The 14,958-nt window shown below is 36.6% G+C and overlaps 1 protein-coding gene and 1 pseudogene across 1 annotated transcript; both read left to right on the top strand.

Annotated features, from left to right (window-relative positions):
- On the top strand, positions 1-984 carry OR51A1 (olfactory receptor family 51 subfamily A member 1). The gene has a single exon (XM_038569360.1). The coding sequence runs from the start codon at positions 1-3 to the stop codon at positions 982-984; it is 984 nt and encodes a 327-aa protein (XP_038425288.1).
- OR52A1BP (olfactory receptor family 52 subfamily A member 1B, pseudogene) lies at positions 13,002-13,930 on the top strand (annotated as a pseudogene).

The following is a 14,958-nucleotide window of genomic DNA, read 5'->3' as shown; positions in this document are numbered from 1 at the left end:
ATGAAGTCTCACCATGACATTTTCAATGCGTCCATTGCATTCACACCTGCAACATTCACTCTTGCTGGCATTCCAGGGCTAGAGGCAGAACATATCTGGATATCCATCCCTTTCTGCCTGATATACATCATCATCTTCCTAGGAAATGGCATCATTCTTCATATCATCCGGATTGACCCTGCTTTGCACCAACCCATGTACTCCTTTTTGGCCACGCTGGCCTTTGTTGAACTTGGGGTCTCTGCTTCCACCATGCCCACTGTGCTAGGCATTTTCCTCTGTGGAATTAATGAAATCAGTTTTGGTGGTTGCCTGTTCCAGATGTTTTCCATGCATTCTTTTACCATAATGGAGTCAGGTGTCCTTCTCACTATGTCTGTAGACCGTTTTGTGGCCATCTACAGCCCCCTGCGCTACACAACCATCCTGACAATTCCCCGCATCATTGGGATGGGTGTCATCATTGCCTTACGAAGTGTGGTGCTCATGTTCCCACTGCTCTTCCTCCTGAAGGGCCTGCCTTTCTGTGGTCACAATACTCTCACACACTCTTACTGTCTCCATTCAGATCTAATCAAATTGCCCTGTGGAGACACTAGACCCAATAGCATCCTGGGTTTGTTTGTCATTACCTCCACATTTGGGCTGGACTCACTGCTCATTGTAGTTTCTTATATGTTGATTCTTCACACTGTACTGGGAATAGCTTCTGGAGCTGGGCAGTGGAAGGCACTCAACACATGCGTGTCACACATCTGTGCTGTTCTGGTGTACTACGTGCCCATGATTAGCCTCTCCTTGCTGCATCGCTTTGGGGGACACTTACCTCCACTCCTTCAGACTGTCATGGCCAATGCCTACCTCTTCTTCCCACCTGTGGTCAACCCCATTGTGTATAGTATGAAAACAAAAGAAATTCGCAATAGCATTGTTCGTATACTGCCTAGAAAGAGGCATGAAGTCTCAAGACAGATAATACCCTAAGAACTTAGGAATTTGGATCAGATCTGATTGCCTATATAGTAATCTGTCAAATGGGAAAAATTCATAATTTATCATTGCTTATGAGCAAACTGTAGGCTTTAGTAGATAAAGAAAAGAAAAATACCCTCACCTTTCTCCCTGAAAATATAGAATGTCATTACTTTGATGTAAGCTTATAGAAGGAGGCATGGGCCCCATGCTTAACCCTGGTGAGGACAACGTTTTTCTATTCAATTCTTAAATACTTGATTCATTTTTCCCCTTGGGAATAGGTAGAATGAGTCCTAGGGAGGTTTGTATTTCCAAGTACATACAATTTAGTGATACATACTTGTGTGGAAGAGAATCAGGACACAAAAGAGTGTGTATTGTATGATTGCAATGTGTGTATGATAACAGTGGTTACTTCTCTGATGGATGTAGAGGTGAGAAAGTGACTGAAGAAATGCATGAGAAAATTTTCTGTCAGATGGAAATACCAGACGTATTTTAGGGATGCAAGTTACATGGTTGTATTCATTTGTCAAAAAAAGTACAGCTAAGATTTGCACATTTCAATGACTGTCAATTTCACCTCTAAGCTTCTAAATAAAAATGATGATAGTAGCAACAAAAAAATGCTGGGTTAGACAGTGGTTGCAAGTGTGGGAGATAGAAGAACAGCATAATGTTCCAATTATAGAAGCTGGATGATGGATAGATGGAGTTTCATTCATTATAATGCCTTTTTTTTCCATTTTCAAAGCTTTTGTAATAAAAAGTCTTAAAAACATATTGTTCTGTTATTAAGTATTTATTGCATGTATGCCATGAAGCAGAGATAACTTTCAACTGATAACTTACTTACTAAGTGATTTACATACATTAAGATAATTTAATCCACAGAACAAATATATAAAGTAAAAAAAATGACTTTAAGATATTTTATTTTTAATTAGCCAATGACTTAATAAACGATGATCTGAAAATAATGGTTTTAGCAGAAAATAACTAAAAAAAAACCCCTCTACTCTTGTAATAGGTTTGGTTGACATGAATCACTTAGTAGTAGATATTAATACACATGCTTATGATCAACAGGAAGGCAAGGAGGGAAGGAATAACTTGATGTAAACTTTCTAGACAAGGTCTGCAAGATTCAACGTTTTTTCCACCTGGTTTCGATTTTCCACAAACTAGAATGAGTATCCTCATAAACCAGAGTCTTGACTAATTAGCGGTTAACCAAGTTAAGGCAAGTCCCTGTCTTAGAACAAGTGATAAACATATAGGGTGGCGGGTGGCATCATTTATATAATTTATTTTCTGTTTTTATCTAATTCACTCGATTGAGTTCTCTTCCAGTTTTTTATGTATCTATCTTTGAAAGTGCTCGATTTAGTGAAATCATGAAAATGGAAAGGGTATTTTTTACTGACCTAGTTTTTAATTTTTCAAGGTACTCAGAAGCCATTCCTTAGCAATAATTAGTGTCAATGTCCATGACAATGCTATGAATTTGTTACTATTATTATTCTCATTATATAACTGAAGAAATTGAGAGAATTTATGTAAGTTTTTTGAAGTCACACAGAGAAAAGTTAGTACTTGCAAGAACTAAGTCTGTAATTTGATGTTGGATAATTGAATCCCATATAGTTACGTCCAAATTCTAGCTATTTACTCTTAATATGTAGAGAACTTTTCTGTGATTTGACCTGTTTGAATTAAATGTCCTCATTTGTAAATAGGGGAATACAATAGAATTTCATATTGATGGTTTAAAGATTCAATACAGGGCAGCCCTGGTAGCTTAGTTTAGCCACGCCTTCAGCCCAGGGCGTGATCCTGGAGACCCGGGATCCAGGTCCCATGTCAGGCTCCTTGCATGGAGCCTGCTTCTCCTTCTGCCTGTGTCTCTGCCTCTCTCTGTGTGTGTCTGTCATGAATAAATAAATAAAATCTTAAAAAAGAAATAAAGATTCAATACAATATACAAATAAAACAATTAGCAAAGTTCCCGGTAAAATTTGCTTCATAAGTACTTAGCTTTTATTAGTCATTACTTTCTTACAACATCTGATAGAAATGTGTGAAACATCCCGCCAAATTTCACACTGCCAGATAGTAGCTATATATCCTAATTTTAAGTTCAATAACATCATAATTAAAGTCCTGCAATTATTTGACAGAAGCTATATATCAAGTATCATACTAAGTGATTTATGTAGATAAGATCATTTAATGCATAGAACAGATATATGAAGCCATTATCAGTATTTTCTACATATGCAGATATAGAAATAGAGACAGAAGTAAAGTATAGTGCTCCAAATCATAGTTAGCCTGTGGCATAATCTTATTTCTAACCTAGACAACACAAATAAAAAACTAAATTTTCAACCAATTGTATTATGAGTGGTCCTGTATCTTAAACTTCAAATATATTATAATTAATTATAATTAACTATAATCTGTAATGATGACACCTAAATATTTCTTTAAGATTTTTATGCAGTGGTCTCCACCTAAACCTGCCTGGCTTCCAAGAGATTTTCTTCTTTAATCCTCGTAACCACCAGAAATATCACCCATGATACTGTGGGTCAAACTTTCATTATTACAATGATAATAGAGGAATATTGAAAACAACAACTCAGTCTTATTTGCAATGTTTTTTTTTTTTTTTAAGATTTTATTTATTCATGAGAGACACAGAGAGAGAGAGGCAGAGACACAGGCAGAGGGAGAAGCAGGCTCCCTGCAGGGAACCTGATGTGGGATTTGATCCCGGGACCCCGGGATCACGACCTGAGCCAAAGGCAGATGCTCAACCACTGAGCCATCCAGGCGCCCCTTATTTGCAATGTTTTATTACATGTTATTCATTATGAGTTTAACTCTTGTAGGTAACAGACTTAATTCACTCTGAGGACTGCACCAGGAATTTGCCTCATTTCATCATTGTACAAATCAAATTAGGCTAATTTATGCTACAGTAATGAATAGCTCCCAAATCTCAAGGGACTAAACATAAAATTTTTCTCTCTCAGCTATGTTTACAATGTGGGTAGAGGGTGGAGGGTGAAGTTATACACCACATAAGTATCAGGATGAGAAGTTGATGGAACCTCTTAACATTTCAATATGAAGCTCTTAGAAAAGATGCTGCAGGTGAACAAAAAGATGGTAAGTAAACACCAAAATGCTAATGCTTATTTGTAATTGACACATCAATTGCACTCATATTGACTTATGCAGAGGAAGTTGAAAAGACACAAATTTATAGAGATGTAAAGAGGAAAAGAGTAGAGAAGAAAAAGAAACAAAGAAATACTAGGAAATAGCATGCGTGTGTGAGTACAAACACTCCATCAAGGTCTCACAGGAAAAGAGAAAATAACTGTGTCAGAAATTCACTGAACTTGTTTGCAGAATTAGATGCTGTCAGTGACACAGAGGGAACATGATGTCAAAATTTTGTTTATTGTCCAGATCTGAAAAGCCAGGAGGAAAACCAAAAGCCTAAAATACAAGACCAGAAACATCACAAAAATGAGATAGACTAGGTATAAAAAAATAGACACTAGTGAGAACTGAAGCAGAGTGAAGAGGCATTTCCCTTTATAAAGAAGCCAGATACTATTCAGTTCCAGATAACTTTTTATCTTTTAGGAATAAAAGTCCATTAATAACACATTTTTTGAAGAGAAACCACATATCCAAAATTTTAGGCTGTTATGAGCAATGTTTTATGATGATTTGGGTAGAAATCCTACACATGCTAGCATTTTTATAGCTCTGGGGTAAGCACCAGCAGTGGGAATGCTGGGTTCTATGCTATATGTAGGATTAACTTTTAAAACAAATTTCAAACACTTTCCAAAGTGGTTCTACAATTTTGCATTCCCATCAACAGTACGTGAGAGTTCCAGATGCTCCACATTATCACCAATGCTCAGCAAAATCGGTCTTTAATTTACTGTAGCTGGTGTGTAGGTACATCTTACTATGGGTTTAAAAAATTTTTTTGTTTTTTATTTGGGAGAGAGAGTGAGGGAGTGAGTGTGTGTGTGAGAGAGAGAGAGAGCACAAGCAGGGAGAGTGGCAGAGGCAAAGGGAGAAGGAGACTTCCAGCTGAGTAGGAAGTCTAATGCAACACTTGATTCCAAGATTCTGGGATCATGACCTGAGCCAAAGAGGCTTAATCAACTGAGCCACCAGTGCCCTCGCTGTGTTTTTTCTAAAAGATTTATTTATTTATTTATTTATTTATTTATTTATTTATTTATTATTTATTTGAGAGAGAGAGAGCACAAGCAGGGGTTGGGGCAGGGGGCAAAGGGAGAAGCATACTCCCTGCTATGCAGGGAGCCCTATGGATGTAGGGCTCAATCCCAGGACCCTGAGATCATGACCTGAGCCAAAGGCAGAGTTTAAGCAATTGAGCCACCCTGGCTCCCCACTTAATTGTGATTTTCATTAGCATTCTCTATTGACTGAAATAGTGGACACTCTTTTCATGAGCTTATAGCATATTCATTATGTTTCTGCACGTTCAGTAACTTCAAAGTTTTGCACATAGTTTGCTAAATATTCCTAAATGTATCTAAATAGACTAATATTTCTGGCTCCATCAATAACATTTAAGTTAGTTTTTCTCTAGATTTTTCTGTTTGAGATGATAAGTATGTCTTAGCAATACGTTCTCTGCTACACCACCGATATCATGGGGATGATGAGAAAATAGATTTAGTTACTCAGGAAACATTTTAGAGAAAAATTGAATTTTTCCTTTTTATTAAAAATGTTTTTATGTATCCTAGATACAAATGATTGATTAGGTATGTGTTTTACAAATATTTTCTCTAGTCTGTGGCTTGTTTTAATTTTCCTAATAGCATCTTTGAAAGAATAATATACTTTTAAATTGTAATCAAGTCTAATTTATCATTTGGTTCTCTTGGTTTATGCTTTTTAGTCCTTTCTAAGAGATTTTTGACTAAAAATGAGGCCACAAAAATGTTTCAGTGTCTTCTAGCAATTTTATAATTTTAGATATTTTGTTTAGGTTTATAATCCATTTCAAGTTAATTGTTGTGTAGAAAAAATGTTGATTTTTTTGGGGGGGATATGGATATCCAGTTGTTCTAGCATTATTTTTAGAGAAGATGGTTCTTCCTCTATTGAACAACCTTGATATTGTTTTTGAGAATCAATTGACCTCATATGCAGACATTAATTTCTTGACTCTGTATTCCATATGATTTATAAGTGATTTTGGCAATATGAGTCACTTAATGACTACACTTCTTTTTTTAAAAAATGGACAAAAGAAGAAATAATACCTATTCCACTGAAGCTGTTTCAAAAGATAGAAATGGAGAGAAAACATTCAAACTCATTCTATGAGGCCAGCATTACCTTGATTCTAAAACCAAAGACCCTATCAAAATGGAGAATTACAGACTAATATTCCTGATGAATATGAATGTCAAATTACTCATCAAGATATTGGCCAGTATGATCCAACAGTACATTAAAATAATTTTTCACCATGACCAAGTGGGATTTATTCTGGGGATGTAAGAGTTGTTCAACATTGGCAAATCAATGTGATAGATCACATTAATAAAAGACAAGAACCAAGGAATCTTCTCTATTGATGCAGAAGAAGCATTTGACAAAATACAGCATCATTTCTTGATTAAAACTCTTTGAAGTGTTGGGATAGAGGGAACATACCTCAATATTATAAAAGCCATCTATGAAAAGCCCGTAGTGAGTATCGTTCTCAATGGCAAAAACCTGAGAGCTTTTCCTCTAAAGATCAGGAACACAACAGGGATGCCTACTCTCACCACAGATTTTTTTCAGAGTTGGAAAAAATGATTCTAAGATTTGCATGGAACCAGAAAAGACCCCAAATAGTCAGAAGAATGTTGAAAAAGAAAACCAAAGCCAAGGCATCACAATGCCTGACTTTAAGCTATACTACAAAGCTATGATTATCAAAACAGCATGGTACTGGCACAAAAACAGACACATAGATCAATGAAATAGAATAGAGAATCCAGAAATGGACACTTAACACTATGGTCCACTAATCTTTGACAAATCAGGAAAGAATATCCAATAGAAAAAATATAGTTTCTTAAATAAATGCTATTGAGAAAGTTGGACAGTCACATGCAGAAGAATAAAACTGGACCATTTTCTTTCACCTTACACAAGGATAAACTCAAAATGTATGAAATAACTAAATGTGAGATAGGAATTCATCAAAATCATAGAGGAGAACACAGGCAGCAACATTTTTGACCTGGGCCACAGCAGCTTCTTGCAAAACTGTCTCTAAAGGCAAGGGAAACAAAAGTAAAAATGAATTATTGGGACTTTATCAAGATAAAAAAGCAAAGGAAAGAGTCAACAAAACTAAAGGCAGCCTATAGAATGAGGGAAGATATGTGCAAATGACATATCAGATCTATAAAGAACTTACCAAAGTCAACACCCAAAAACAAGCAATCCAGTCAAGAAATGGCAGAAGACATGAACAGACATTTCTCCAAAGAACACCTACATAGGGACAAAAGACACATGAAAAATGATCCACATCACTCATCATCAGGAAAACACAAATAAAAACCACAATGAGATACCACTTTACACCAATTAGAATGGCTAAAATTAACAATACAGAAACAACAAATGTTGGCAAGGATGTGAAGAAAGGGGAACCCTCTTACACTTTTGGTGGGAATGCAGGCTAGTACAGCTACTTTGGAAAAGAGTATGGAGGTTCCTCAAGAAATTATAAAAATTAAAAAAAAAAAAAAAAGGGATCCCTGGGTGGTGCAGCGGTTTGGCGCCTGCCTTTGGCCCAGGGCGCGATCCTGGAGACCCGGGATCGAATCCCACGTCGGGCTCCGGGTGCGTGGAGCCTGCTTCTCCCTCTGCCTATGTCTCTGCCTCTCTCTCTCTCTCTGTGTGTGACTATCATAAATAGGTAAAAATTAAAAAAAAAAAAGAAATTAAAAATAAGGCTACCCTATGACCCAGCAATTGCACTACTGGGTATTTACCCTAAAGATATAGATGTAGTGAAAAGAAGGGGTACCTGCACCTCAGTGGTCATAACAGCAGCGTCCTCAATATCCAAACCGTGGAAGGAGCCAATAAGTCCTTTGGCAGATGAATGGATAAATAAGATGTGGGATGTATATATATATATATATACACACACACACACACACACACACATTACTTACATATTACATACGTGTGTATATATATATATATATATATATATATATACACATTACTCAGCCATCAGAAAGGATAAATACACATTACTCAGCCATCAGAAAGGATAAATACCTACCTTTTACATTAACACATTAACATGGATGGAACTGGAGGGTATTATGGTGAATGAAATAAGTCAGTCAGAGAAAGAGAATTATACCATTATATATGGTTTCATTCATATGTGGAATATAAGAAATAGTGCAGAGGACCACAAAGGAAGGAGGGGGAACTGAATGGGGAAAAATCAGAGATAAAGAAAAACCATGGGAGACTCTTAACTCTGGGAAACAAACTGAAAGTTGCCAAAGGGGAAGTGAGTGGGGGTGATGAGGTAATAGGCATTAGGAGGCACGTGATGCTATGAGCACAGGGTGTTATATACAACTGATGAATTATTGAAAACTACATCTGAAACTAATGATTTGCCAACATATAGTTTATAGAATTTAAAGAAAAAGAGATGGATAGGAAATAGATGTAATTAATTTTACTATGCTAAAAACTGGATTGCCAGATTGGTGTATGCTTCATAATGAAAACATATCAATACTTTTGAGAAAAAAATGTTGAATGATGATTCTTTAAAGATTATTAGTTAGCCTATCCTGCCCCCCCCCCCAAAAAAAAAACTCCACAAAATTCAGAGAAAAGGGAAAATAACTAAGTATCTATTTGTGAAAGTATTTCCAGGTAGTACAATAAAGTGGAAAAAAATCATTTACCCATTCCACAGGCAAAAGAAACGGTCAGGACAGTCCTTCAAATATGTTCAACATGAACTGAAATTTATATATGACATATTAAGTCAGATTCAGAACAGATATCAGAATCAGATATGCTGAAAATATTGTTATACGACTTGGCATAATAAAATTGATGCCTCAGTTATTTTGAGAGACTCAATTACCAGCAATAAGGTATAGTTTGAGGGTGAAAGGGGCCAGGATAGGGGCACACAATTTTAATAAAATCAGTAGAAGAGAAGAAGTGGAGGGGAAAAATGATAAACTAGTCTAAATTGTTCTTTGATGACTTAAGAATGAGCTAATAACTAGATAACATGTGCAAGTCTGACCTCTGAATCAATTATTTTCAACATTAAAGAGTATCATGGCATCTGCCTCCTTCACAGACAAAATTCTACAAAGAGCATTTAAGATTCCTTGCCCCTTTATCTCTATCTCTTCTTCTCTCTGAAATCCATTGTGAATTCTCTCTTCCATTTGTACTGAAAGTATTATTCTTCCTAAATTTGCCAGTCATCCCAACATTACCTCAAAGTGAGTGACATACAAGAAAGTCTAGACTCCAGGTGAATCATGTCAAAGAGAAAAATAGGTGCATAAGTATTTCTTGTAATTCATCATTTGTTTTAATGATAAAAGATATATGTATTCTTCTTCTCATATTTCTAAAAATTTGAAAGCATATATCATATCTTTTTTTACTTGCATCAAGAACTGATGGCATGGATCCTCCACCTCTTTGAGGCATAAAACACCTGCATTCTGAAGGAAGAGTGGAAGAAAAGAAGGAGGAAGGTATAAAGGGAAGGATGGAGAAAGATTTCATCAAATGGGCTGCAACTGGCTCAGAGCTCAGTACAGAAGGATTTAGAAAGATGCATCATGGCTGGGCATTATGAAAATATTAATGAATTTACAAGAATAGCTTCATCAAATAAAAATCTGATGAATGAGATTGAAGGAGAATGAGAGCTAAATGTGTGGTAAAGAGCTATTGTGGATACAGAGTTTTCTTTCCTGAAGTTCCTCAATGGCCAAAGGATTATAATGATATTCATAGAGTTCATGGCATAGGATCATGCCCATATCTAAATGTTCTTTAGGTGTTTTTCTAAGTGAGTACAGCAGAAAAGGAACTGAACTCATAAAAATACAACTTGTGTATATTAAATTTATCTACATTTACCCTGTGAGAATAAAGAGAAGAGCAAAGGCAGTCTGCGAGTTGTAGAAATGATTACAGAGATATTAGCTGTGGATGGACCCAAGAGGGTTTCGTTCTGAGCTGCTGGGCCCCTCCTACCCTGGACTAGTGGCTAGGAAATCTCTCAGTCCATGTTCAGACCTCCTCCTTCTCCACATTCACTTGGGGACATTTTAATTGGTGGCCATAAGCTTTCTTCAACACTTTGAGCTCAATAAATTTATGCTGCTGTCTCAGCATAAATAAGACAGATCTTACTATGAGTTTTGTTGGGGAATGAATCCACTAATATGATCTCAGACAGACTTACAGAAATGGGAGCAAGTCTGCCTTGCAGGAACAGAAGAAAAGGAAAGACTATCCCAGAGATGTCCATATATTAGATATGGTCCCAGAAGTAAATGGATCAGAGGTCATGGTATTGACAAAGGCTGTTCAAAGGGTGTAGACAGAAGGAAGAGGCACTATCCAGAACAAGATACCAGGAAATGAGGCCAGAAGCTCAAGAGGAGGAAAGGTGGATGACAGGTAGGCAATGAGGGATAATGCTGTGAAAACTGATGATGGTCTTCAGGTGTTGGGTAAGGAGTTGGTTCCCAGTAACAAAGGGCATGGAAGATGGAAGTCTCACTATCCCCAAATTTATTCCATACTGTTTCACTACCAGCTTTTCCAATGATAAACAATCCTTCTCACCTGTCCTTTACTCACTTACATCCTCCCCTATCTGCCTCGTCAGCATCTGTACCTGTCAGGTAATGCTCACATGGCAGCTTATTTCTCTTGACTAAATCAGACAATGTGATTGTTACTAAAGGATTCCTATTCTAATTCTGATTAACTATGAAGAAGGAAAAAGTCAACCCTATGAGAAAAAATCTGTGACCCGTGGATATACAGAATGAGGGACTGGAGAGCAAAGCTGCAGAAATTAAGGACTCAGTTGATTTACTAGTCTATTCTAAATACACATTGGCTGATGCAGCCTTTCTTCATCAATGATCCCTATGATCTTTCACTAGAGTTTTAGCTACATAAATCGCAGCTGTTCTTGAACTACTGGCATACTTCATGACTTTGGTTATGTGGTTTGTTGATCATGAGCATAAGGCAACAGTGTTGGAGAGTCTAGGAAAGAATGAAATCCTGAACCTTGTATTTTACAGGATGTCAAATATTTTTCTATTGTATACCTTGAGAATTTCATGATTTTTAGATACACAATTTTTAAAGGAAATTATTTTTTATCATAGAAGAACTCTCATATAGGACTACGAGCCTATGTTTTTAGAAAATTCAGTCATCTGTGAATTGAGGCAATTAAATTTTCTGTTTGCTCTATAGCCTTCTCCTGAATCATTTCTGATGTCCAAGGTCTGCCTTCTGTCTTCCCTTCCTACTACTAGATTGGACTCCTTTTAAGGAATCGACCATTTTACCCCGTATTTTCTACTTATTTTTGGTGCTTAAACTCATAAAATGACCGAACCATTAAATGGTGTATATATAATTAAGCATCAACAAGCCTTAATTTACTAATCTTTTACTAATGGTAAATCTAAACATTTTAAAACCTAGAAACTAACCTCCATTCTGACTACCTTACTGATTACCTATGTTGTATAGTCAGCAAGAATGAGTCCTCTTGCTTTTTCTACATTGTTACTCTGGATTTCCTTGCCTCTGGATATTTCTTGCCTCTAGTAATTCTGAAACCTGTATTATAGTATTTCTGCTATTTTAAGGGTACAACTCTTTTTATGAAATTCCAAAGTTAGAAATATTGATAAAACAAATACAGTTTTACTAAAAATGTAAAAAATAGCATGGAACTTTGATACAAATAGTAAAAATTGCATGGATTTAAATAATCTTTTCTCAAGTTCTACCTCGCATTCTTTTTTTTTAAATAAATTTATTTTTTATTGGTGTTCAATTTGCCAACATACAGAATAACACCCAGTGCTTATCCCATCAAGTGCCCCCCTCAATGCCCGTCACCCATTCTCCCCCACCACCATCCATCTCCTCCCCTTCCACCATCCCTAGTTCATTTCCCAGAGTTAGGAGTCTTTATGTTCTGTCTCCCTTTCTGATATTTCCTACCCATTTCTTCTCCCTTCCCTTCTATTCCCTTTCACTATTATTTATATGTCCTCACATTCTTTTGAAAGGACATCCACTCTTACATAGACCTGTAACGTATAGATACAGATATCTAAGTATATTATGCTCTTAGGTGGAGGTGTTTCTATCCCCTTTCTCTTTCATAGAAGTTTTTGATACCACTATACTGTGGAGTGCGACTACTTGCAGGTCCAGACTACCAGTTCCTGACTCAGAGACAGTGGGGAAAAAATAGAGGACCAAGGATTAGCTGCAAGTTGGAATAGGGAGAGACTTTTCAAAATATGATTAATGCACAATTAATGTACAAGCAAAATAAACAAGTACAATTATTTTGTCCACAGGTCCAGAGGACATAACAGACAGGTCAGCACTTGATTCCCTTACTCAGATGGTCTGGTGGTTCTAATGCACTTAGCCTTTCATGCACATAACCTCTTAATATGAACTAATGATTGGGGATGCCTTTCCTCAAAACAGTGGGATCTATGGATCTTTTTCCGTAAATAATATGCATGATGTGGATGATATGATCTTAGACTTCAGCCAAAATCAGAGAGACTCACTATGATGACCTTGAACAAAAGTAGAAGTTGGAGAGTTCACTGACTGAGACACTTTTCATTTGCTTCTGGAGACCCAAAGACATCATGTCCATCTCCAACATTACAATCTTCATGCCTTCTGTGTTGACACTAATAGGGATCCCAGGCCTAGAGTCTGTGCAGTGCTGGATTGGGATTCCATTCTGTGCCATGTATCACTTTGCTATGATTGGAAATTTCTTGCTTCTGATCATCATCAAATCAGAGCGCAGCCTCCATGAGCCCATGTATATTTTCTTAGGCATGTTAGGAGTCACAGATATTGTACCTGGCACAGGCATTGTGCCCAAGATGCTTGGAATTTTTTGACTACATGTACCAGAGATTTATTTTGATTCCTGCTTGCTTCAAATGGGGCTCATCCACACATTTGAGTGCATAGAGTCAGGCATCCTCCTTGCCATGGCCCTGGACCGTTATGTGGCCATCTGTTATCCACTCAAACACAGTGGCATCTTCACCCACCAGCTGGTGGCCCAAATAGGGGCTATGGTAACACTCAGGGCTGCCATTCTGGTAGCCCCATCTTTAGCACTCATAAAGTGTCGGTTTCAATTTTATCATACAACCACCATCTCCCACTCCTACTGTGAGCATATGGCCATTGTGAAACTGGCTGCAGAAAATGTGCGGGTCAACAAAATCTATGACTTGTTTGTGGCATTTGCTGTTGCAGGGTTCGACCTCACCTTCATCACTATGTCCTACATACAGATCTTCTTCACGGTTTTTCGTTTGCCCCAGAAGGAGCCCCACTTGAAAGCATTCAGTACCTGCATCGCCCACATCTGCGTTTTCCTCCAGCTCTACTTCCTTGCCTTCTTCTCCTTCTTCACTCATAGGTTTGGTACTCATGTCCTCCTTATATCCATATCCTCTTTTCTAGCCTCTACTTGCTGGTCCCCCCATTTCTTAATCCACTTGTCTATGGTGCCAAGACCAAGCAAATCCGCATTCACGTGGTAAAGATGTTCTGTTCTTAAAATCCACAGTGATTAACACCTTCAGCCTTCCCCTCTCTGCAATAGTAACAACCTCTCAAAACTAAATAAAACAGCAAAAAGACATGTTGTTTGTGATGTTTGAGTATTCTATTATTTTTTTGTGTGTGTGAAATTTGCCTGTATTTTATGTGGTTGTCACATCATAGCCCGTGACACCTCTGCGTCAGTGAGATTTACAACCTACTGGATAATTAGAATGAGAAATGTTTAAAGAGCAAAATAGTTAAGATATCTCATTTCCTTTTTAAAATTTTTTTAGTTACTGATTGAACTTTCTCCTTTAAGTATGCTTCTCTAGAAGGATTCACAAATATGTATATCTCAGTGAATATAATTGCACCCAATACTCATTCTTTTTCCAATTTGTCTAGGTCAGCAATAACAAATTGTTAATACTGTTTGTTTCTGGGTCATCCTACTAATCTTCAAAACAAATGAGAGAATTTTTAAAAACTCTTATTCAAGCAAAAATCCCCAAACAAAAAGCAAAGACTTTATGTATCTGATGAGACATTGTCTTCAAATTTCAACATTTCCATTGTCATTTAAGATATTAAGATATAAAAATTATGAACAATCAGTGTTCCACTTTATACATCAATACTTTTTTCTGAATCCTCACCATTTGCTTCTTTATTAATTCATCAAGTGTTATAAAAACCTACAATATTATAATGCTATAATAAAGAATAGAGGCATAATGGTAAATTTGACGTAATGTTTACATTTTTTTTCAGTTTATAGCCATCATAGGTTTATATTTCTGGGAGAAAAAGGGGAGGAATAAGAGACAAGCAATAGAGGTCTCCATGGAATATGAGTTAGCAAAGAGAGTGAAGCACTGAAATTCAACTAAAAGCAGCAGTCTGTAGAGTTATTTCTATTTTATTTTTTTATTAGAGAGTCTGATTCTTCTTTTAAATTTTCATTTTAATTCCAGTTATTTACACACAGTTTTATATTAGTTTCAGGTGTACAATATAGTATTCAACACTTGT

The sequence above is a fragment of the Canis lupus genome, chromosome 21 (genome assembly GCF_011100685.1).
Source record: "Canis lupus familiaris isolate Mischka breed German Shepherd chromosome 21, alternate assembly UU_Cfam_GSD_1.0, whole genome shotgun sequence".
In the NCBI taxonomy this organism is placed as follows: Eukaryota; Metazoa; Chordata; class Mammalia; order Carnivora; family Canidae; genus Canis; species Canis lupus.
Note: the sequence above shows the minus strand (reverse complement) of the source record. Positions and strands in the feature narration are given on the sequence as shown.

Bases quoted from the DNA above. Each gene is read 5' to 3' on its own strand.
- OR51A1 (XM_038569360.1), top strand. From the start codon at position 1: ATGAAGTCTCACCATGACATTTTCAATGCGTCCATTGCATTCACACCT.